General features: G+C 47.6%; 1 protein-coding gene across 1 annotated transcript in view; it reads left to right on the plus strand.

The window, feature by feature from the left end:
• The window catches only part of THRB (thyroid hormone receptor beta), a gene marked incomplete at its 5' end in the record, with an annotated part of 80,504 nt that extends 54,944 nt beyond the window's left edge, over positions 1–25,560 (plus strand). The window contains 5 exon segments of the mRNA NM_001190391.1: positions 872–1,019; positions 3,978–4,183; positions 13,947–14,093; positions 20,400–20,658; positions 25,319–25,560. Coding sequence (NP_001177320.1) covers positions 872–1,019; positions 3,978–4,183; positions 13,947–14,093; positions 20,400–20,658; positions 25,319–25,560 — 1,002 coding nt within the window.
• Between the last annotated feature and the right edge of the window lie 390 nt (positions 25,561–25,950).

A 25,950-nucleotide genomic window follows, 5' to 3' on the forward strand; every position in this document is an offset into this window, starting at 1 on the left:
TTCTATCCTCAGGTGGCCCTCTCCTGTGCCTTGAGAGAGGGAGAAACACTGAACTTTAGGGCAAGTGTCTACAGACTCTGGAGAAACAGGGTGCTAGGAAAGGAAAACTCCAATGCCACGAGCTCTGGGGAAAACTTGGTGAAGAATTTGGAATTTTCTCCTCCCCAGTGACTGTTGTTTTAAGGGCTATCTGCGCTGGTCACGGCCATCTCAAGAGTCGAAAACCAGAATTAAACTAAATCTCTAAAGGCAGTTAATGCATGCATTTAAATACTAGATGATTACATTACTAATTCACAGAGCAGCACAAGTATCTAGCTTTTTTATTCTCCAGTATAAAGAGCAAACCTCTTCAAAGCTTGGCTCAGATGGTAAAGAATGCCTACAAGGCAGAAGACCCAAGTTCAGTCCCTGGGTAGGGAAGATCCCCTGCGGGAGGGCATGGCAACCCACTCCAGTATTCTTGCCTGGAGAATCCCAGGGACAGAGGAGCCTGGCGGGCTACAGTCCCTGTGGTGGCAAAGAGACATGATTGAGAGGCCTTCACATTGTGGCATTCTATAAAGTGAAATTATTTATATGACTCACTGTTTGGAAAACATAAGCGTGAATACCAATTTTCCCGTTAGCTTTGAGTAAATGCCAAAAAGATGATGACTCCACAGCTTCTGACCTCTCCCTCTCCTCAGACTGAGAACTCCTTAGATTCACTTTGGGTCAGCTACCCTATAGTGGAATGGGTAGAGCTACAGGCCTGTACACAGGTGAGGTCCAAAACCAGCCACCGTGGTTAGGAAGATGCGAAATGCCGGAGGTCCTTTATTTCTAGACAATCTGAAACGGCTGTCTTGGGTCTTTCTCTTTCATGTAGGGTTTCTTTAGAAGAACCATTCAGAAAAATCTCCATCCATCCTATTCCTGTAAATATGAAGGAAAGTGTGTCATAGACAAAGTCACAAGAAATCAGTGCCAGGAATGTCGCTTTAAAAAATGCATCTACGTTGGCATGGCAACAGATTGTAAGTAACAATTGCTTCCTTTACTTCATATTCAGGGAGTGGTGACCGGGGAAAGGGTGGCTCAAGGACAACAACCAGGCAGGAAAGAAAGCAGGAATGCTTGTGGACGGGGGCAAGCACCCAGCCCTTTCAGGGACCCTCACTCCCATCCATGGCTGGTCGGTTTCCATCCGACCTTCCCCATCAGCTCCTGACTCCAGAGGCATCCAGATGATGGCTGAGGGACAGAGGTCAAACTGTCCCCGTCATGCCTGCAGGACAGGCAGCCATACTCCGTTTGCACAGAGGTTACAGACGAGGGGTCTTGTCCACCCACCTTGATGAGGTGTTATTTTCCACACAGCGTTCATGTGGTCAGAACCGCATGGACTAATTCTCTCCTTTTTTTTTTTCCAAAAGCAGAGACAGGAATTTATTTTGTGGGCATTTTTGGAGTCGGGGCACTGGCAGAAAACATCGTGTTCAGAAATTTCTGAAGAATGTGAACTTGAGTCCTATTGCATGACTCATCCTGCAGTTGGTTTTTTGTTGTTGTTATATTTTTAGCCCATAAAAACATTCCAAGCTGAAGTCATCTTCCCCAGTTTTCAAAGTGCCACAGCATATGGCAGTGAGATTAGCCGTCGGGGTCTCTTCCCCACACTGTGCAAGGGATTTACACCAGTCACTTTAATTAATCTAATCATGAAATAAGAATCGTGCCATTCAGAATGTGTGCCCTCCCTTTTGCTAGGTATCTGGGTTACTAGTTTCTTCTGGCATAAATTTTTTGCACATTGGTGAAGGGTTTCAACTTTTAGTTTAAAGAAAAGAGGAAGGAAGAAAGAATGCGTGAGGACCTCGGGAAGAGGGAAGAGTCACAGCCACATTTATGTGATAAACAGAGTTCTCTAAGAACAGCAGCAAAAATCTCTGGAACGTCCTTGGTTTGCCCATTAAAGAAGACAGAAGGGGAATCTTTTATATAGAAAAAAAGGAGAAGGGTTGTGTCAGGGCGTGAGGCTGGAAACCATGGGTTAATCCCCACCTCTGGTGGAGTTCTTTGTCTCCGAAAGGCTTTTACTGGTTGCCAACAAAATGCCTGCTAAGGTTTTGTGGAGAGAAGGGACCTGCTGAATGTCCACTGCACCGTTTTACTGAAAGTTAAAGATGCAAAAGTTGATGAGCTTGAAAAACTCAGTGTTAATCCACACTAGGTGGAAATTCATTTTAAGTGCAACTTGCTTGCATGTGAGTCATTCATTATAAGAGCTCAGGTTTTATTATCAGAAAAACTGCTGGAGTCCTGGGTCTGCCACTTACTCGCTGTGTGCCCACTGGACTTAATTTCAGGTTTCCCTTGTGTGAAGTTATTGCTGATCTTAGGATTCAGTTAGAATAATACACGTCCAATTTGCCACGATCCCTGACACCAGGGAAGCATTTGGGGAGTGGGGCAATGAGCACAGCCCTCTCCTTGCCTCCTTTTGATGGGTGAACCATGCTGAGTTCACGGGGCTCACCCAGCCTGCCCACATTTCTAAGTGCCCCCCTCACTTTAAAGATCCAACCCCATCTCCATGATCAGGGTCTCATTCTCTGTTTATGGGTTCACCAGGCACTTTTGGTTCTCTTCCTCTGCTATGCCTGCTTTTTAAAAAAAATTTCCTTTCCCTAGCAGTCACACCTTCCTCAGGAAAGGGCCCTAGGACGATGACGTTCTAGGTGTGCAGTCAGGGGTCCTGGGTCTTACCTTGGCCCGGCCATGAACTTGCTGTGTGACTTTCGGGAAGTTATGATCGTCTTCTTCCTTCTCTGTGAAAGAGGGAGTTGGGCTAGATCAGAGCTGAGATCCAGCAGTGGTAAAACACACTCTGTAGTATGAACCCAGAGCCTTTCCGTGCCACTGCAAGCTACTAAGAGTCTGGTGAAATAGTCTCCTTTTGGAGATTAACCACAGAGGTATAGGTTGCTCTTACCTGCACTTCTGATTTCCCTTTTGCTTATCAGGGGTCCTCAACCTCTGGCCCTTGAACTGGTACCACCTGTCAGATCAGCAGTAGCATTAGGTTAGAAATGACATGTACAATAAATGCAATGTGTGGGAATCATCCCCAGATCATCCCCCAACCTGCAATCCATGGGAAAAAAAAAGAAAGTCTCTTCCACAAAATAAGTCCCTGGTGCCAAAAAGGTAGGGACCACAGATAAATGATACAATTCATGGCTCTATTTACTGAGCATGTGTCCTGCATCATCATACTGATACCCTGCGAAGTAGGTCTTACTGATCCCATTTTATACTGGAAGAAACAGAAGCTCAGAGAGCCTCAGTAAGCTGCTGGAGGTCACACAGCTAGAATGTGGTAGTCTCAGGATTCAAGCCCCAGTCTTTCTAGATTCCAAAGCCTGGGCTCTTTAATCACTTTGAGGGTTGACCAGGTATACCACAATGCAAAGAAAGTATCTGTGAGGGCGGAGCTTGGCAAGCTCCTAGCCACTTTAATCAGCCTTGAGTAAACAAATGAAGAGCAAGACTCCTTTTCCCTCTGAGAAAGGGATACCAGCCTCTGTTTACTGCTCCAGAATTTTTTTAACCTGAAGTCCTTACTAAGAGCCGTTTGGGGAGGAACAGACACCTTAAGAGTGAATTCAGATGACTGGCTAGACAGACCGACCTATGACCCTCTAGGTGGGATGGGCTTTACCTGGCTCTGCTTCGTTCTTATTTAGGGTCACCCTCTGTGGAGCTAAGATGCCCGGTGTCCGAGTGTGTCTCCCCTACCCCCCTTCGTTTTGGAAAGTTGGCTAGGCTTTGGGAAATTGATGCTGGGGCTTGTGGTGGACAATGGCTAGTCGGTGGCAGTTTGCCGCCTAAGGAGGAACGGACTCGAGGTGACCCCCTCTGAGCCGCCCAAGCCCCTGCAGGTCTGCCAGCTGTATGGAGAATGTCTGTTCTGTGTCCCTCTCCCCCGGCAGTGGTCCTAGACGACAGCAAGCGTCTGGCCAAGAGGAAGCTCATTGAGGAGAACCGGGAGAAGAGGCGGCGGGAGGAGCTGCAGAGATCCATGGGGCACAAGCCAGAGCCCACTGACCAGGAATGGGAGCTCATCAAGACCGTCACCGAGGCCCACGTGGCCACCAACGCCCAGGGCAGCCACTGGAAGCAGAAGCGGAAGTTCCTGGTAAGACCCCGCCCCTTCCATTTCCGCTTCTGCTTCCACTCCCGCTTCGCCTCCGTGCCGTGGGTGCTCAGAACCCGGGATGCTGGTGTTCACCTGCTTGTTCCTGGTGGGAGTGCAGGGGCAATCTTCTGCCTGTGAGTCACTGAGTTCTAACGCAGTTAGCGCTTTACTTCTACTGTGAGGTACGTCGGCCCTGGGTCAACTGATTAGCAAAATTCTTTACCTGCCAGCTCCCCTTTTTATACTCAGGTCTTCCCTCAGATGCCCATTTATATACATACTTCATCCCCTAAACTCACTCCAAAATATCCCGTTTAGAATCACCCCTAGAAAGAAGTGACCCATATACCGAATGTATTTTTACATCAGTGGAAGTCAAAATGTTGAGTTTAAAATAAATGCTGTCAGGTCCAGGGGGAAGATGGGAATCTGGAGTAGGGATGGGGGAGTGGAGTGTTAAAAAAAAAAACAGGCCTTCCAAACCCTTGGAATATCCATGTTTGACGTGTTTATAAAACTAGCCGTTTTACGGTGGTCCAGGGGTTAGGACTTGGGCTTTCAATGCAGGGGGTGCAGTTCAGTCCCTGGTCAGGGAGCTGGGATCCCACATGCCTTGTGGCCAGAACATCAAAACATAAAATGGAAGGAAAAATGTAACAAATTCAATAAAGACTTTAAAAATGGTCCATGTCAAAAAACGAACGAAAACTAACCATTGTGAAAGGCCTTCCTAGCCATTGCTTCTTTGGACCTCACGACACTTTGGGTTAGGTAGGCTGGAATCACCATCCTCGTTTCACAGGTATGCAAACCAAGCCCCAAGCCTTTCCAGTGTCTCACCTGAGGTTTGCCCACCATAAAGTGGCCAAAGGGCCAACTTGGTTTTTTGGCCAAGTCTTCAGAGCCAAGATAGCATGATTTTTAGTTATTAAAACAGCCACATCCGTACCTTTAACTCAAAGGTTTGTAATGCTTTTCTCGATCATCTGTAGAAAGAACCAGGAAAGGAACTGCACAGAATGATTTGCCAGTAGAATTTCTTTGGGGCTGCAAGCTTACCTAGGCACAAGGTTTTGTTCAGGAAGTTGATGTTTACAGAGCCACTGCTTTACCCACCTGTCTCCCCACCCATCATGGAGCTGACGTGAAGTGTATATTTTTTAGATCCTTAATATGTTCAAGAAACTGTCCCTCTTGGTCCAAATGCAAAGAACTGTTTTTTCTCCAGGATATTTTTTCCTAGAGGGATGCTGGAGGAGACAGAACGCCTCCATCATCCCGTCTGTCTCTACAGTGAGCTTTGTTTCCATCAGCCAGTTCCCTTCTGTGCCTGGGCCACCCCATATCTCCTTGGGGGAAGGACAGAGTTCCATTCAGCTCTGTCACCTTCAGTGTCTGTCACGTGTGTAGTTGAAGCTGATGGTAGCTTTTCCCTAAGGTGACTGCCAATCAAGACTTTCCTCCCTTTCTTCACCAGGGAGTGGTAGAACCTAGTCCTCTCTCTCCCCTTGAATCTGGGCTGGGCTGTGATGCCTTGAAGCGATGGATTTGGGCAGAGTGACTCCTAAGGCTGGGTCATAAGAAGCCTTGCAGTTTCCAGTTGGTTATTTTGGAGAGGGATGCCACGTGGTCTCTGAGGGAAGCCAACTGCCCTAACAAACTAAAAGAGTGAGAGTCCCGCTACCTTGAGAGCGCCACGCTGGGAGAAGGCCCCAGGCAGCCATGTGGAGAGACTTCCCACCGCCCAGGCACCAGCAGTGTGCCTGCAGTCACCTGCAGATGGCACCAGTCTCTGCTGCGATTTCATGAGGGACCCCTGGAGAACCACCCAGAACTCTGAGAGACAGTGAAAATGTATTGTTTTAAATGAAAAAGTGTTGTTTCAGGTTTGGGGGGAGTTTGTTATGCAGCAGTAGATAACCAGAACTGAGCGCAATAAATATCTGTGAAATGGACCATCGAGTTCCATGGATCCACCCTCAGAGACAGCACAGCTAAGCCCGCCGTCTCAGCCGCCGGACACACACGTGCTCCCTGCAGCTGGGTGGTTGTGATTGAGTATTTATGCTCAGGATTAAAAGTGACTCTTGAGGGTTGCGAATTATTCCTGCAAGGCCGTTAAAAATCCTTCATTAAAGACAGCTTTGTTTCATAAGTATCCATGTACAGAACTGGCTTCTGTACGTGAGGACTTGCATCTCCTGTGTGGCCAATACCACTTTTTTTGCTTACAACACCACTACATATATTATTTCATTTATTTTTATGTGATGATGGCCCATCTTTTCTGGAAAAATATTTGAGGAGGCCTATTATTGTTAATAATAGTGTAGCAAAGTCATCAGTTCAGTTCAGTCGCTCAGTTGTGTCCAACTCTGCGACCCCATGAATTGCAGCACACCAGGCCTCCCTGTCCATCACCAACTCCTGGAGTTCACTCAAACTCACGTCCATCGAGTTGGTGATGCCATCCAGCCATCTCGTCCTCTGCCATCCCCTTCTCCTCCTGCCCCCAATCCCTCCCAGCATCAGAGTCTTTTCCAATGAGTCAACTCTTCGCATGAGGTGGCCAAAGTACTGGCGTTTCAGCTTTAGCATCATTCCTTCCAAAGAACACCCAGGACTGATCTCCTTTAGAATGGACTGGTTGGATCTCCTTGCAGTCTAAGGGACTCTCAAGAGTCTTCTCCAACAAAGGGATTACAAATTATATGTTGTCATGAAAGCTGGAAGTATCCATTTATCTGGAATGGGCAAGTAGCTTACTCCCCGAAAGGAGTTTCTTCATCATTTTTTAACCTTAATACCAGGACTCAAGTCATAAACAGAGATTGGTGGTTTGACCTGGGGTTCAAATCAGCATGTCTGTGTCTTTGGCAAGTAAAGGAACTTTTGCAAAAGCCTTGCAGATTTTCAGTGGTTTTAAAACCACTCTTTACAACTATTTCCAAAAGCATTTAAGTCATTCTCCAATCCCCTCAAATCTCTGGAGGTACAGAGTGCCAGTCCCTGTGTGATGACAGTGATGAGGACAAGCAGATGTGGGCTGAGACAGGGGCAAGAAGCTCATGCCAGGCAAGGGAGAGCAAGGTCTCCACCAAGACGCTCACATCCGCACCTGCCCAGCATGGGCGACACTGGCTCGAAGTAGACCCCTACCAGCAACAGTATTGTCTGCTGATACTGTGTTATTATTATTTTTTTAACCAGGGTTTCTGGTCTCCCTCAATCAATAGAAATTGATCAGGGGCCAGACAAGCAGTTCGGGCGAGGCTTTATCTGGGCTCCTGCAGCTGCAGTGGGACAGTCTCTCCTGCTTGCTCACTGCTAAAGGGAAGCGGAGCGAGCTGGTTTCTTGTACGGGGTGAGAGGAGGGGTGAGTCCAGGGGTCGGACTGCAGGGTGTCATAGGTGGTCTGCCAGCCCCTTTGCTGGTGTTGAGTGCAGGGGGCATGCGCAGTATCCTGCCTTTGCTCCCGGCTCTTCAGAAGTGGTTTTTTGGTCTTTGTGTATCTTGTTGTCCAGAATTTGCCCCAACTGTGCATATGCTCACAGTTTTTTTAGTCCCTGATGGTTTCTTTTTTATTTCGTTGCTGGAGGAGAGGTGTGTCCAGGTGCAAGCACCGCAGCCAAGGGTCCCAGGCCCCAGCCTGTCTCATTATTTCTCTGCTCCTTTCATGCACATGTGAAGGTATGCCTTTGGGTGGATTTTCCACCCAGTGTAAAATGTGACCATCAGAACCAGGGCGGGCCTGCCCTGCTTTTCCCCTGGCAGAGCTACTGTCTGACATCACACATTCTCCTTGGGAATCATCTCAGAAAGGATGAGGCAGGATGGGTGGTTTGGCCACGTGTGGTCTGAGTAGACAGGTCACAAGACAAATGCAGCAAGCCAGGAAGGCTACTGCCACTCAAAATGATTATTACACTGCATCAGATGAAGGCAGTGTTGTTATGTTTGGTTATGTGTGTAGAGATTGGAGCCAGGCAGCCTGAATTCACTGCTTGCTCTGTTGCTCTTCAATTATGTGACTTTGGGTAAGTTACTTCCTGTCTGAGGCTCGGCTGCTTTGGTGCTGTTATCAGTGATATAAAAGTAATCGGCACGAGATCTTGGCATGTCATTAACAACCCCCTACGGGGTTACTCAGCGCATCATCCACACACCACCATTCTCACCATCCTGTCCCCTGCTCATCCCAGGAGAAGGGAGCAGTTGGGTAGTAATGTCCCAAGGCCCAGAGACCTTTAATCGCCATTTGTCCCCTACCCACCACCACAGAAGACTCTGATGCTGGGAAAGATTGAAGGCAAAAGGAGAAGGGGATGACAGAGGATGAGATGGTTGGATGGCATCACCAACTCGATGGACTTGAGTTTGAGCAAGCTCCTGGAGATGGTGAAGAACAGGGGAGCCTGGCGTGCTGCAGTCCATGGGGTTGCAAAGAGTCGGACATGACTTAGGGACTGAACAACAACCCCACCACAAAGGTGAGGGGAGACGCCCTGTGGTCACTCAGAAGGACAGAAGAGTCCCATCTGGCCCCATCCCCTCTGCTTGTGCCAGAGACCCAAGCCAGGAAGCCCTCAGCTTCAAGAGAGCCACTTGCAAAGAGGTTAACCAGAGTACTTCCTACTCCCCTTGAACAATTCCGATGCCAAAGCAGAAAACCTCGGTCTGTCTCAGTTTATGTCATACCAGCCTCCTCTAGTGCTGAGCTGGGGTCAAAGCCATGTCCACACACACCCCTGAATTTCTCGTTCTGTGCACCTCCACCCCCACTGCCCAGAGGACAGCTGCTGGGCCCCTCATCGCCCTTCACCCCCTGGCCCCCTAGACGGGTCTCCAGGTCTCCCCTTTCTCCGTCTCCGCTGCCACCCGCTTCCCCTCTTGCCCAAACCACCGCTGCTGTTCTCCCGTCTCTTCCTTTGGCTCCTGCATCCCTTCTCCATGTAGCGACTGTACATCTCGTCATGGCTGCTCTCCTGTTTCAAGCTCTTCAGCGGTGCTCCATTGCATTTAAAGTTCGCCCATCTCCTCTCCATGGCCCCTGAGGACCCATCATGGTGGCACCCTTGCATGCCTCCCATCCTGTATTGCATTGCGCCTACCACATGGGCCTCCTCTCAGACCTTGGGACTATGCCGTGGGTTTGCCCTCTGCCTTAAATGTCCTCTGTGTCTGTGGAAGGCTGCCCTCTTGACGTTCTTCAAGATAAAGCTCACACCTGACATCTCAAAGGGGCCTGGCTGGTCGCCTGACCTCCCGAGCCGCATGTATTATTAGGTCAGTTCAGTTCAGTTCAGTCACTCAGTCATGTCCAACTCTGCGACCCCATGAATTGCAGCACGCCAGGCTTCCCTGTCCATCACCAACTCCCGGAGTTCACTCAGACTCATGTCCATTGAGCCGGTGATGCCATCCAGCCATCTCATCCCCTTTTCCTCCTGCCCTCAATCCCTCCCAGCATCAGAGTCTTTTCCAATGAGTCAACTCTTCGCATGAGGTGGCCAAAGTACTGGAATTTCAGCTTTAACATCATTCCTTCCAAAGAACACCCAGGACTGATCTCCTTTAGAATGGACTGGTTGGATCTCCTTGCAGTCCAAGGGACTCTCAGGAGTCTTCTCCAACACCACAGTTCAAAAGCATCAATTCTTTGGTGCTCAGCTTTCTTCACAGTCCAACTCTCACATCCATACATGACACCTCCAGTCTTATCACAAATTAACATTCTTTCTTTCAGTGTGTAGGACAAAGCCCGACCCCATAGCAGCTGCACAACGAATACTGTAGGACACGTAGGACGTGTAGAGACATCCACCCCTGTGTTCACTCCACCAGCCCTCACTGCTTGGCCCAGTGCCCTCTACACAGCAGACAAAGATCCTCAAGGCATATTCCCCTGTCTTGAAAAGGGATGTATACCTATGTAACTACAATTCCCTGGAGAAAGCAATGGCAACCCACTCCAGTATTCCTGCCTGGAATTCCGTGGACAGAGGAGCCTGGCAGGCTACAGTCCATGGGGCTGCAGAGTCAGACATGACTGAGAGACTGACACTTTCACTTTTCATACCTACAATAAAAGTAACAATGCCTCGATGCCCGATGAGGGGTTACCTGGGCCACCTTGTGTATTCAAATAAGGTGGACGCCGTCTCCCACCAAGGCCATCTGGGAGGGCTTCAGAGAGAAGTTAGAGTTGGAATTGGCAGAGATGAGACTGAAGTGAAGAGTTTTTAAAAAGCAGAAGTCTGGGGGAGGCTAGGAGGCAGCCCCAGAAGGAAAAGCAAAGTAAAGTGAAAGTCACTCAGTTGTGTCTGACTCTTTGCAACCCCATGGACTATACAGTTTATGGGATTCTCCAGGCCAGAATACTGGGGTGGGCACTTTGATCCACAGACACAAAAGGCCGGCTCCCCAAGTCTCCACTGCTGAGTCTGCATGCCGGGGACCTATCCTTAGTCTCTGAGTTTGATCTCATGTGCAAAAACACGCACGTGTATATGAGCAAATGTGTTCACTGAGTAGACTACAGGCTACTTGCTGGAAGAAGATACCAGTAGATTCAAGTGTGCCAAATGTTTGTATTATATTTTTAACATCTTCCAAATATTTTAGCAAATAATATGTTGTTTTTATGGGTAAAAAATCTTCAGGGAAGTCACAAACAAGGTTGCATTGTCAACTTTTAACTTCTTATACGTGATGCTTTAACTCAGGTCAATTCATATATTCTTTTTTCTAGTATCCAAGATCTATTTTGGATATAAAGCTTAATGATATATTAGAAGGCTTTTACTTTGCATATGGTTTTACTTCTAGCAATTGTATTTTCCAGTAAATATCCAAAAGCTTAAAAATAAAATTTTTTTCCTACGCTCCTGTTTGTCAACAGAAAAGCTCATAAGGTTGTTATATTTGGGCATTTAATTTTAGTTAAAATTATCAGATTTCCTTATATAATTTCCCTCCTATTTTTCAAACCTTTAGAGGTATCACAGATGGTAATTCAAATACCCCACAGACTCACAGATTAAATGGAAATCATTAACATCAGTATTTAGCCACTGACATTTCAAAAGACACTGAAGACAGTTCAATACAATTAGATTAGATGTATCAATGTTCAGTGAGAAGATGTCTGGAGTCAACCAGGCCAAAACTATGTTATTAAAATAATATTTTTATTTTTTAAAAAGATCACCTTATGTGTGTGTGTATACAACTCTCTACCTTTTTACTGTGTTCCTTTGACTAGTTGATCTTTGTGAGAGAGTTATAAAGCAGACACGCAGGTGAGCCGGGCCGCATTTCGGAGTGGCAGGGATCAGAGAGACCAGCAAAGAGGCCTGCGGGGTGCCAGGCTGCTGTGTGCATCGGAATAATCACCCCCAGACTTCCTGATGTACCTTTTCCCTTGTTGTTGTTCAGTCACCCAGTTGTGTCCGACTCTTGGCGACCCGATGGATTGCAGCACGCCAGGCTTCCCTGTCCATCCCTCTCTCCCAGTTTCCTCAGACTCATCTCCATTGAGTCAGTGATGCCATCCAACCATCTCATCCTCTGTCGTCCCTTTCTCCTCCTGCCTTCAATCTTTCCCAGCATCAGGGTCTTTTCAGATGAGTCAATTCTTTGCATCAGATGACCGAAGTATTGGAGCTTCAGCTTCAGCATCAGTCCTTCCAATGAATATTCAGGGCTGATTTCCTTTAGGATGGACTGGTTTGAGCTTCTTGCCATCCAGGGGACTCTCTACCCCTGGAAGAGAGTCTTCTCTAGTACCACAATTTAAAAACATCAGTTCTACAGCACTCAGCCTTCTTTATGGCCCAACTCTCACATCCATACATGACTACTGGAAACACCACAGCTTTGACTGTATGGACCTTTGTCAGCAAAGTGATGTCTCTGATTTTTAATGCACAGCCTAGGTTTGTTGTAGCTTTTCTTCCCAGGAGGAAGCGTCTTTGAATTTCATGGCTACAGTCACCGTCCACAGTATTTCTGGAGCCCAAGAAAATAAAGTCTGTAACTCTTTCCATTCTTTCCCCATCTCTTTGCCATAAAGTTATGGGACCGGATGCCATGATATTCGTCTTCTGAATGTTGAGTTTTAAGTCAGCTTTTTCACTTTCCTTTTTCACCCTCATAAAAAGATTCTTTAGTCCCTCTTTGCTTTCTGCCATCAAGGAAGTCCTTGTCCCTTAACTCAGTATATGAGAAAGACAGAGACAGGAGAGAGAGACGCCGTACCTGTGATTATCCCGTCAATTCCATCTGCATCCGGAGAACCATCAGCCTTCCGTGGGCTTGCTGTGCTAACAGTTGCCCCAAAACATAGTCACTGATATGAAACAAGACAGAAACCAGCTTTCTTTCCCATACACTTGCTGTCCCCCCAAAAGTAGAAAACACAAAAGAACCTCCTGGAGAATCCAAAATAGGTCAATGCTGTCATACTTTGCTATGTAGTAGATTGAAAAATCCCCCCGCCCTCGACCCCAGTCTGTACATCTCCAATCACACCTTTGGACGGCCTGGGCCAGCCCTCCGACCTGGTGCCCTGGCGGTAGGAGAGTGAAGGAACCATCCTTGCTTGTCTTTGTGCTAAAAAGGAGGCGAGAGCAGCAGCGGGGGCGATGGGGGAAGCCACGCAGGAAGCGGGTCCCCCCGGGCTGGGCATGGTCGCTGCTCCCCCAGTGCCACTCGGCGCGCAGGCTCGGGCCGGCGGCACCCATGCCCTGGGGAGCTGGTGCAAATGCAGATTCTCTAACAGGGACCTACTGAGTCGGCAGTTCTAGGGGTCACTCAGAGGCACAGTCAAGTCTGGGGCCTGCGGAGGCAGACGCAGTCCGTCCCCAGCGGTGGCCTCAGCAGCCACTCTGCGGTGAGGGCTCGGACTTGCTGGACCGGCTCCTGAAGCCCATACGTCCTGCCGTGTCTGCCCTCTTCCCACCTCCCAGCCTGGCCGCCTGGCCCCTGCCTGTCCACCGTGATTCTGGGCAAAGGGCGCCGCCGTCAGCCAGTGTCGGCTCCTCTGACCCCAGGCACGGCCTCCCGGAAGAGCAGGGACCAGTCCTGGCCTCAGGACCGTCCTGAATCTCCATGGGCACTCCTTCGCTCACCTGTCCATCAGGGATTGGGTGAGGACCACCCAAGGCAGTCACTACCATGGCAAGGACCAGAAAGGGCAGCGGGGAGGACTGTTGCTGGCAGGGAGCACCACTGAGCACAGGAGATACAAGGAGAGGCCACAGTCTGTTGCGGTCCCAGCTGAGGAGCTAGCCTCGGGCTGGCCTCTGGAGGGCAGACTGGGACCCAAGCTAAAGGCATCGCAAGCAAGAGCAAATGCCTGGGTCCTGTGTGCGGGCCTCCCCCTTCCTGCCCACCGCCCACAGGAGGACACCCACAGAGTGTGCCCTGCTCTGAACACGGCACCCAGAGCCCCGGACGTAGGTCCCCTTCGTGCACGCAGAAACAGTCAGATTCTTGTTTCTTCTCCCTCCCTCTTTCTCTCACGGTGTCTTTCCACAGCAACAGCCCTGTGACCATGATCACTGGGGGCCTTTGAAAGCGATGACCAAGAACATATATCTTTGCTCAGAGAACTCGAGGTCTTGGAAACTGAACAGTCTCTCAGGGAACGACGTGGAAACCGTAATATGTCAGTTCAGGAGACATCTCCTGCTGCGCGAGAACCGTGATCAGTGACCCGTTCGGTGTCTTCATTTAAATCCTCCTTGTCTCTCCTCCTCAGCCCGAAGACATTGGACAGGCGCCGATAGTGAACGCCCCGGAAGGTGGAAAGGTCGACCTGGAAGCCTTCAGCCATTTCACAAAAATCATCACACCAGCGATTACCAGAGTGGTGGATTTTGCCAAAAAGTTGCCTATGTTTTGTGAGGTGAGGAGATTGCTTTTCCTTTGTTCGTATTCATGATTAGTTCCATTGAGTTCCTGAGTATTACATGTAATTTAATACTAATCGGTTGGGACTTACAAAAAGTCATATGAAAACCACGGCAGCACGAAATGACAAGGCACTGTCCGCGTGTTTCTCCGCCTCCTCTGTTGGTCACAATCCATCACGTGAGGCTGATGAGGGGCCTCTCCACTGCCTGACTCCAGGCCCAGGAGAATCAGACAGTCTCACCTCCTCTAGGTCGGCATTGTGATGTCCTGGATGCCGTGTTCAAGCATGCCTCATGAAATCCAGTCTCTAATAGATCAGCAGGATAGCTTTTGTTAAGCCCACTTTACAGATGGGGAAAATTAAGATCAAAGAGATGAACTCTACCCATTTGGCATGGGGCCACTGCTCTTTGAGTCTCTGTCTATATTATTTCCACTTCGTATCCCAGCAGGCTGGCTTTGTGGTGGTTTCTTCATCCTCAAGAATAAGTGAAATGGGGTGGGGTGGGGTGGGGTAGAGGGTGTCCCTAGCAGTCCAGTGGTGAGATTCAGCCCGTCCCCTGCAGGGGGCATAGGTTTGAGCCCTGGTCAGGGAACTAAGATACCACCTGGGATTCTCCAGGCAAGAATACTGCAGTGGGTTGCCATTTCCTCCTCCAGGGGATCTTCCAGACCCAGAGATTAAACCCGTGTCTCTTGCATCTCCTGCATTGGCAGGTGGGTTCTTTACCACTGAGCTACCTGGGAAGGCCCATTCTAAAGAACAGATCTCCCATAATTTAGGTTATCTGCTTTTATGGGATATCCAGTTTTTCAATAATGTAAGTATTCTTCAACGAGCATTCTGGTGCCTAAGCCCTGTTCACAGAACAGCCTGTTTCCTGGGGCAAATCCCACAAGTGGAATTTAAGTACCTAGGCTGCTCCTCTGAGGACTTACCACACATTGCCAAATTGCCCTCTAGAAAGTGTCCGTCCCGTCTGTGCCCAGGACGCCTTTCCTCTCACTCCCGGTGTCAGCTCTTGTTTTTGGGTGCTGGGTTGAATCTGTTTTCCCGAACCTCTCTTAGCCCTCTGTCTCTGGGCTGTGTCCTCTTTTCTCAGTCCTTGGTGTCTGAGAAAATACTGGAGTTGGCTACTCCTACAAGGCGAGCTAGCCTATAAGTCCTGTGTTCCCCTTGGAATACCCACCAGGAAAAGTTTTCCAGAAAATGTAAAGCGTAAGGCCACCAGCCACTGAGAGCTGTGTAGTGAATGAAGGAAAACAAGCTGTTGCCACCACCAGTAACAAACACACCATGCTCTGTGTCCTTGGCAAGGATGAGAGCTCAGCCCGGAACTTTCCAGGCCCGAGTGTGGCAAGCCTCTCCCTTCAAGCTTCCCTTGGGAGTTTAAGCCTGCTTCAAAGTTGTGGTTCCACCTCTCTTTCAACCTTGATATTTTCTAGTCTCCAAATTGAAAAAAAGTGAGGGGAGACCATTTTGACAGCAGCGATACATATGTTTCCGGTGCTTGGGGCCTCCTGAGGGCCTTTACCCTTTGACACTATCTTTTTTTTTTTTTTTTTAATCTTTTGGTGGCACTGCGTGGCATGTGGGATCTTAGTTCCCCACCAGGGATCAAACCTGAGCCCTCTGTATTGGAAGTACAGAGTCTTAACCACTGAACCACCAGTGAAGTCCCTTTTGACACTCTGGAACCCCAAAGACGGCCATGAACGGCGCAGGCCGTGAGCTACCTGTGGAGTGGGCTCCAGATCCCATGTGGGCTCCAGAACCGGAAGTTTCTGCCAGCAGCAGTTGGATCCACCTGCTGTTCAAATCACACTCAAGATAACTTTCTCCTGAGGCCCATGCCAGCCCACCAACCAAGGGCTTCGAAAGCTCTGAAATGGCTGCTGGCAGAGCTGCCAAGAGCACACGTCAGAACCGTTCTTGAGTGCAGGGCACACACACTCCTGCCAGCCGACCAACCACTGCACTCCTGGGGCAGGCGGGTCTGTGGGTACCCCCGCCTCTCCGCCGGGCAGGCCCCCCGGGGCCTCCCCACAATGGAGGGTTCTTAGGTGACTTAGAGACTGTCTGCCCACATGTGGAAACAAACCTCACCCTAAATGCCTCTTTGAAGAACAGGCATCTGGCCTAGTTTTTAAACCGCTGGAGACCCTTGACAAATCTTTACTCTGCTTTTATTTACATGTGAACTCACAAATAGGAAGTTTTCAAAAGAAAACTACTTCATCTGTCATCAGACTTGGCTGTAAAGATGGGGCCTGCCCAAGTCTATATACTCTAAAAACAACTAAAATCAATGGTTTTATCAGACTAGTCATTTCTCTTTGCCACTCTATGTCCATGGTTCTCAAGAGCGGGTCCCTGAACCAGGTGTGTGGGCATCACCTGGGAACTTGGGCACATGCAGACCCTCAGAGGCGGGGCCTGCAATGCGTGTTTATCAAGCCCTAGGTGTTGGTGAGCAGGCTGCAGACAGGACCTCTGCCCTAGGCAGTGAAGCCAGCAATCACCCACTCCAGCCAGCTGTCCAATTGCCTGTGGAGGCGCTAGCCAAGTTCCCGTCTCCTGTTCCCGACCAGGCCCTAAGCCCAGGAATCCAAGATGTAATTGAGGAGTACAAATCAGAAACTAAATAAAAGCAAATCATAGTCATTTTGCTTAATGAGTAGAGGGGAGAATTCACATGAATGGATTCCAGAACCAAACACAAAATGCATTTTATTCTAGAGAAAAAGCAGAGCAATTTGAAATTAAACAGTAAGGCAAGTAGGCTGAGTTAGTTAAAAAAAAAAAAAATATATATATATATATATAATACCCTGTATTTTAAAGGTAATTCCATAGTACTGCTTTGTCATATGTAGTCACCTGAATTGAAGTAGTTGTGTTGCCAAGATCATTTCTCAAAAAAGAATTGGAACCTGCTTTAATGAAGAGAGAAACTATGTGTCATTTCATATTCATTCTTTACAGAAACTTACACCCAAATCCCTTCAGAGAGGGAGATTTCCTTTTCCCTTGACCTTCGATTCTGACAGAGCTGGCTTCCAACTCTCACCTCACCCACTCAGGGACCCCCTAGCATGTCTCTCAACCTCTCAGAGCCTGGATTTTCACACCTGTCAATAACATTGGAATTAGAATATTTACCTCACTACATCATTGCAAATGTTAAACAAGGCGATGCATGTCAATCTTAGCCCAATTCATCAAAACCACCCATTAACTAATAGTGTTTCAACCTACTTTGATAATGGCATTTAATTAAACATTCTCCCCCTCCAAAGAATCAAACTCTAATTTTTTGTTATTTCTCTTCACACAGTTTGTTTTTAAATTTATTATTAATGTTATCAGTTCAGTTTAGTCCATCAGTCGTATCCGACTCTTTGCGACCCCATTAATCACAGCATGCCAGGCCTCCCTGTCCATCACCAACTCCCAGAGTTCACTCAGACTCACATCCATCAAATCAGTGATACCATCCAGCCATCTCATCCTCTGTCATCCCCTTCTCCTCCTGCCCCCAATCCCTCCCAGCATCAGAGTCTTTTCCAATGAGTCAGCTCTTCACATCAGGTGGCCAAAGTACTGGAGTTTCAGCTTTAGCATCATTCCTTCCAAAGAACATCCAGGGTTGATCTCCTTCAGAATGGACTGGTTGGATCTCCTTGCAGTCCAAGAGACTCTCAAGAGTCTTCTCCAACACCACAGTTCAAAAGCATCAATTCTTCGGCACTCAGCTTTCTTCACAGTCCAACTCTCACATCCATACATGACCACAGGAAAAACCATAGCCTTGACTAGACGGACCCTTGTTGGAGAAGTAATGTCTCTGCTTTTCAATATGCTATCCAGGTTGGATAACTTTTCTTCCAAGGAGTAAGCGCCTTTTAATTTCATGGCTTCAGTCACCATCTGCTGTGATTTTGGAGCCCCCCAAAATAAAGTCTGACACTGTTTCCACTGTTTCCCCATCTGTTTCCCATGAAGTGATGGGACCGGATGCCATGATCTTTGTTTTCTGAATGTTGAGCTTTAAGCCAACTTTTTCACTCTCCTCTTTCACTTTCATCAAGAGGCTCTTTAGTTCCTCTTCACTTTCTGCCATAAGGGTGGTGTCATCTGCACATCTGAGGTTATTGATATTTCTCCCAGCAATCTTGATTCCAGCTTGTGCTTCTTCCAGACCAGCGTTTCTCATGATGTACTCTGCATAGAAGTTAAATAAGCAGAGTGACAATATAGAGCCTCGACGTACTCCTTTTCCTATTTAGAACCAGTCTGTTGTTCCATGTCCAGTTCTAACTGTTGCTTCCTGACCTGCATACAAATTTCTCAGAGGCAGTTCAGGTGGTCTGGTATTCTCATCTCTATCAGAATTTTCCACAGTTTATTGTGATCCACACAGTCAAAGGCTTTGGCATAGTCAGTAAAGCTCAGTCATGTCCAAATCTTTGTGACCCCATGGACTGCAGAATGCCAGGCTTCCCTGTCCATCACCAACTCCGGGAGCTTGCTCAAACTCATGTCCATCAAGTCTGTGATGCCATCCAACCATCTCTTCCTCTACCATCCCCTTCTCTCCTGCCTTCAATCTTTCCCAGCATCAGGGTCTTTTCAAATGAGTTAGTTTTTCACATCAGGTGGCCAAAGTATTGGAGTTTCAGCTTCAGCATCAGTCCTTCCAATGAATATTCAGGACTGATTTCCTTTAGGATTGACTGGTTTGATCTCCTTGAAGTTCAGGGACTCGCAAGAGTCTTCTCCAACACCACAGTCCAAAAGCATCAATTCTTCGGTGCTCAGCTTTCTTTATGGTCCAACTCTCACATCCATACATGACTACTGAGGAAAAAAATAGCTTTGACTATATGGCCCTTTGTCGAGAAGGTAATGTCTTTGCCTTTTAATATAATATCTAGGTTGCTTATAGCTTTTCTTTCAAGGAGCAAGCATCTTTTAATTTCATGGCTGCAGTCACCATCTGCAGTGATTTTGGAGCCAAAAAAAGTAGTCTGTCACTGTTTCCATTGTTTCCCCATCTATTTGCCATGAAGTGATGGGGCAGGATGCTGTGATCTTAGTTTTCTGAAAGTTGAGTTTTAAGCCAACTTTTTCACTCTCTTCTTTCACTTTCATCAAGAGGGTCTTTAGTTCTTCTTTGCTTTCTGCCATGAGGGTGGTGTCATCTGCATATCTGAGGTTATTTATATTTCTCCCGGCAATCTTGATTCCAGCTTGTGCTTCATCCAGCCCGGCATTTCGCATGATGTACTCTGCATCTAAGTTAAATAAGCAGGGTGACAATAATGTTATCACATTATCACAAATCTTAACAGGATACCCAAATGAGTTTAAAATGAGATCACAACACTGACAAAGAGATCGAGTGTGTGCAGTAATTCTGATGCCAGAGACTCTGAGAACATAATAACTCTAGGAGCCAGGAGGTCCAGATTCTGGGCTCACCTCTGCCTCTGATCAATTGGGTGACTCTGAGCAAAGTTGTGACATCTCTGGGCCTCAGAGGTCACATGTGTCTGTTAAGAGACCTTCTAGTCCTCTGGCTTTTAAGAGATTCAAGGAGCAAACTTGCTTCAAAAAACAGAGCAGCACAGTTGTCAGCTAAACAGTGGGGTCAGCTCTTAGAGCTACCAGACCAAAACGGTGGTACATTTAGGAAGGTCTCAGCTGGTGGCTACTCCAGTATTCTTGGGCTTCCCTGGTGGCTCAGACAGTAAAGGCATCTACCTGCAGTGTGGGAGACCTGGGTTCTGAGTTGGTTGCACTTTCAATGCAGGGGGTGCCAGTTCAATCCCGGGTCAGGGACCTAAGATCCCACATGCTATGCAGTGCAGCAAAAAAAAAAAAAAAAAAAAAAAACACCTGGTGAAGATGATGAATGAACAGTGTGGGTGCTCAGTCGCTCCAGTTGTGTCCGACTCTGCGCCAACTCTCTGTGACCCCATAGACTGTATCCCGCCGGGCTCCTCTGTCCACAGGGATTCTCCAGGCAAGAATACTGGACTGGGTTGCCATGCCCTCTTCTGAGCGATCTTCCTGACCCAGGGATCGAACCCAGATCTCCTGTGTTGGCAGGCAGACTTTTTACCACGAATGCCCTGGGAAGCCCAGGCTTGGAGTATGGGGAGTGGTTGTGGGAGTCTGCAGCCGCGAGCAGACAGGGCAGGGGCTGCTCCCGTTGCCCCTGGGGCCCCACGGGCAGGTCCTTGCTCCGTGCTGTGCCCTCGCTCCGTGCTGATGTGGGCTGCTTCTTTCCAGCTGCCATGTGAAGACCAGATCATCCTCCTTAAAGGCTGCTGCATGGAGATCATGTCCCTCCGCGCAGCTGTGCGCTACGACCCGGAGAGTGAGACTTTGACCCTGAACGGGGAGATGGCGGTGACGCGCGGCCAGCTGAAAAACGGGGGCCTCGGGGTGGTGTCTGACGCCATCTTCGACCTGGGGATGTCGCTGTCCTCTTTTAACCTGGACGACACTGAGGTCGCTCTCCTTCAGGCCGTCCTGCTGATGTCTTCAGGTGAGTGTGCCCGGACCGGGCCCTGCGCGCCTTCAGAGCGCTTCAGGAGCTTCCGGTCGCCGGAGCTTCCGGTCCCCGGCACTTCCGGTCCCCGGTACTTCCGGTCCGCTTCCCGCGGCCCCCCAGCGGCTGGTGGTAGGTTTCTAGAAGGTCCCTGCCGGATCGTGTCCCCGCATCCTCCAGTGGCGGATGGGGCTTTGCGGACTGCCGGGGAGCTAAGAGGAGGTGTCTGCCGGCTCCTCAGGTCGTGACAGGAGCCCCTGGAGCTCCTCTTCCAAGGCTCAGTGAAGCGGCTCCCTTCCACAGACGCTCCTGACTCGCCTCGGGGCGGTTGGCTCCCTTCTGGGTCCGCACGCTCTGCACTGCACCCACAGCGGTGGGGTCCCCCAGACCCGCCTGCAGTGTGATGGGCAGGCTTTGTCTGGCGCAGCCTTCCCCGTCCTGCCCTCCCGATGCCTACGACGTGTGCAGTCCCCTCCTGTCGGGAGCCCATAGCTGCCCTGGTAGGGTCCTGAGAATTCCGCTTCCACCCCGTGACTGCCTTGTGTTCTGTGATACTCCAGCTCCTCTTGGGAGCAGACTTGCTCACAGGATAGGAAGCCGCTTCTACGAAGCAGGAAGTGAGGCAGCCTCCAGCAGACAGGTCAAGGTCTGCCAGTAGATTTCAGTGTCAGTTCAGTCACTTGGTCGTCTCCGACTCTTTGCGACCCCATGGACTGCAGTACACCAGGCCTCCCTGTCTGTCGCCAACTCCTGGAGCTTGCTCAAACTCACGTCCATCGAGTTGGTGACACCATCCAACTGTCACTCGATTGTATGTTCCTCGATTCTTTGTCTCATAACAACAAAGATTTGGAGTGACAGACATTAAAGCCCCCTCGGCATGTCACAGCTCTCAGGTCTTGGATAGACCATGTTATAGCTCTCAGGTCTCAAATGGACCGTGTTATAGCTCTTAGACAAATCAGTGTTACAGCTCAGTGTTACAGCTCTATTTTATTTAGAAGATAGCAGGAAAATCCATCTTTGAGGCGTGAGGGCATGTCGATCTAAACACAGGAGGAGAAGAGCCCCCCAGCGCGTGGGGGAGAGAGAGAGAGAGCGAGCTAGCTTTGGCTCTTCTATTTATATGTTTATCTCTCCCTGGGCCTGTCCTATATAAATTGGGCCAGCCAGGAGTGTTGTTTGTTTTACCTGAGGTCATCACTCCGGTCCTCGGACCTTCTTTTGTTTAATTTTCACGGGCTTTTCCCTTCCTTGTGTTGTAGCCACCACCATTTTGGACTCCTTTTCCCTATTCTACCTACCTAACACAACCATCTCATCCTCTGTTCTCCCCTTCTTATCCTGCCTTCAGTCTTTCCCAGCATCAGGGTCTTTTCCAGTGAGTTAGTTCTTCGCATCAGGTGGCCAAAGTATTGGAGTTTCAGCTTCAGCATCAGTCGTTCCAATAAATATTCAGGACTGATTTCCTTTAGGATTGACTGGTTTCATCTTCTTGCCGTCCAAGGGACTCTCAAGGCAAGCAAGCAAGCAATCACTCAGTCATGTCCGACTCTTTGCAACTCCATGGACTGTAGTCTACCAGGCCCCTCTGTCCATGGGATTTTCCAAGCAAGAGTACTGGAGTGGGTTGCCATTTCCTTCTCCAGGGAATCTTCCTGACCCAGGGATCGAACCCAGGTCTCCTGCATTGCAGGCAGATGCTTTACCCTCTGAGCCACCAGGGAAGCCCAAGTATCTAATAATAATAAAACATGTAATTTATCTAAGGACTCCCTGTGTGACCCTGAGCAAAGCTTCTAGTGTCTCTGGTCTTCATTGTCCTGTAAAATAAAGAAACTGAGTAAGTGTAGAGTAATACCATGTTGACTTTCTGTTTGGATCAAAAGTTAAACGATCCTGTGGAGAATTAATCTGGCACATTCAGAGAGAGAGAGAGAAGATGGGGCGAGCCACAGAGCAGCAACATCACCTATAAAGGAAATCACAAAATTAAAATGCAAACATTGCAATCTGAGCTGGATGGGGGATGCCAAAAGCCAGGATATTTTGTCTAAGCTCAGAAGGGTGGGCTGAGACATTAACCCTGATTCTTTCTTTCAAATTAAGCAGAACTCTATTTAGAGTTTTACTGATACAGATATTTCAATAACTAGACACTTAAAGCATGAATGTATTTATTTGATCAAAGCCACAAACAGAAGAACTGGGCAGGGAGGTGGTAGGGCTCCCCAGAGTTGTATGAGGAATTCATTCAGGTTTAGAAATTTCGTGGGTTTTTTGTTTGTTTGTTTTTAGGTATAACTTATATAACATTGTATTAATTTCAGGTGCACAACATAATGACTGGATATGTGTATATTATTTTGAAATGATCAGTATTAACATACCTCCTCATATATAGCTGCACAATTTTGTCTTGTGATTAGAACTTTTAAGATTTACTGTCTTAGCAACTTTCAAATATGTAATACAGTATTATTAGCTAGTCATTATGCTGTTCATTACATCTGCACGACTTACTTGTTTTATAACTGGAAATCTGTACCCTTTGGCCCCCTTCACCCACTTCACCCACCTAGACTCGCATCCTCTGACAACCACCAATCTGCTATGCATATGAGCTTGCTGGGATTTTGTTTGTTTTTGTTTTTGAGATTCTACCTATAAGTGAGATCATATAGTATTCATCTTTCTCTGACTTATTCACTTAGCACAATGCCCTCAAGGTCCATCCATGTTGTTGCAAATAGCAAGATTTCATTCTTTATAACTAAATAGCATGCCAGAAATTGTGTGTGGGGGGGGGTGTGGGGTGACAGCTTCTTTATCTATTCATCCATCAGTGGACACTTAGCTTGTTTCCATACCTTAACTATTATAATAATGCTGCAGAGAACAGGGGGGTGAAGATATGTTTTTGATGTAGTGGTTTCACTTTCTTCAGATAAATACCCAGAAGTGGGCTTGTTGGGTCATGTGGTAGTTCTATTTTAATTCTTTAAGTAATCTCCATACTGTTTTCCACAGTGGCTGTACCAACTTACATTCCCAAAAATAGTGCTCAAGGGTTCTCTTGTTACTTCTTTTCTTTTTGATGATAGCCATTCTGACAGGTGTGAGGTGATATCTAATTGTGGTTTTGATTTGCATTTCCGTTCATCTATGTATCTGTTTTTATGCCAATACAATACTGTTTTGGTTGCTGTAACTTTATAATATAGTTTTAAATCAGAGAATGTGATGCCTCCAGCTCTGTTTTCTTTTCTCAAGATTCCTTTGGCTATTCGGGGTTTTTTATGGCTGAAAATACAAACTTTAGCATTGTCTATTCTAGTTCTGTGAAAAACGCCATTGAAACTTTGATAGGGATTGCACTGAATCCACAGATGGCTTTGAGTAGAATGAACATTGTAACAATATTAATTCTTCTAATCCATGAGCATGGGAAATCTTTCCACTTACTGTGTTTTCTTCAGTTTCCTTCATCAATGTCTTATTTTTCAGTGTATAATTCTTTCACATCTTTAGTTGAATTAGTCCCTAGGTATTTTATTCTTTTTGATGCAATTGGGAATGTTATCAGCAAATAGTAACAGGTTTTACTTTTCCCTTACCAACTTGGATGCCTTTTCTTTTTTTTTCTTGCCTAACCGCTCTGCATAGGACTTATAATGCTATGCTGAGTAAAAGCCACAAGAGGAGGCATCCTTTCTTGTTCTCTGTCTTAAAAAAAGTTTTCAGCTTTTCACCGTTTAGTATGCTCTTAGCTGTGGACTTGTCATATATAGCTTTTATCATGTTGAGATACATTCCCTCTGTATCCACTTTTGCAACCCAGGTCCTTGCAGCCTAGATATTCCCCAATCATCCAGCCTTCTCTTGACATCCTTTTATCATTTTTTTTTAAACTGCCTTGAGTCTTCTATGTATTGTGGGAAGACCAGTGGTTTTCCAAGACTTGGGAAGATTTTTCTGGCCTGTACATGATCATGATCTTCTCCAGCTCCATCTTCCCACTGTGACTCTTGTCTTCTCTTCTCTACACAGGATGATGTTAGTGTCGTTCACATCCCCTTTCATTATAACTTCCCAAGACACCACCACCACAGGGCTGCGACAGAAGCAATCAGAGCTATAAGGGAGGGAAGGCGTGGTTCACTGAAGCCAAACAAACAACTAGAATTGGCTATTGTGCCGCTTTGTCTTCACCGGAGTCTCTTTGCATCGGACATCCCTCCTTTGCATCCAGGCTGCCTGATTTCCTCCCAATCTCTTTTCACACCTCTCTCTCTTCTCTCTAAGTCCCATGCTTGCCAGAATCCCTCCTCATTATGCAGAGTATTTCAGTTCTCTAGGTGAGGTTTCTCCTTCTGTACCCTAGGAGGGAGGCATCACCCTTCACACCCAAGGAGGTGATTTGTGTGAGCCGGAGACATTTATCTAAACAAAGCCTTGACACCCTTCATGTAAGTTACTCCACTCCCTGGCATCTTGGTCCCTGATGCCCCAGAGTTCATACTGCATCCATGCCCATTCCTAGGAGTCAAAAGTCCCCAGACTGGCCCACTTCACACTAAAGGACTTGAAGTGGACCAGGCAAGTGGACCTTCTCATTTCTGCCTCCAAATTAACATCCTTCTTTCTTCTCCTTCAGATCGCCCAGGGCTTGCCTGTGTTGAGAGAATAGAAAAATACCAAGATAGTTTCCTGCTGGCCTTTGAACACTATATCAATTACCGAAAACACCACGTGACTCACTTTTGGCCAAAACTCCTGATGAAGGTGACAGACCTGCGGATGATCGGAGCCTGCCATGCCAGCCGCTTCCTGCACATGAAGGTGGAATGCCCCACGGAACTCTTTCCCCCGTTGTTCTTGGAAGTGTTTGAGGATTAGACCGACTGACTCATTCTCATAATTCCAACAGCACTACTGGGTGTCATTTCATTCCATTGCCTAGCTCTTTTTTGTTTGTTCCTTTATTTCTTTGTGTTGGGAAGGATTGTTTTGGGGTACAGGGAGGTAGTCCTTGGCATAGACATGGATGAAATTGCCCCTTGAATGCGGGTACTTGCTAACTATTGCATTTTGTTCTCCAGTCCTTTGATGTGAATATGCTTTGGAGGTTTTACAGTTGTGGAGGTGGGGTGGGGACAATCATTAATTCACCAGCATCAAGCCGTCACCAGCTCCCATCTGTCCCTGGTCAGTGACTCGAGCAAGCAAAATGGCACAGCAGGAAACTAAAGAAGACTTAAAACCAAGACAACATAGTCATCTTGATCC

The sequence above is a fragment of the Ovis aries genome, chromosome 26 (genome assembly GCF_016772045.2).
Source record: "Ovis aries strain OAR_USU_Benz2616 breed Rambouillet chromosome 26, ARS-UI_Ramb_v3.0, whole genome shotgun sequence".
NCBI lineage: Eukaryota > Metazoa > Chordata > Mammalia > Artiodactyla > Bovidae > Ovis > Ovis aries.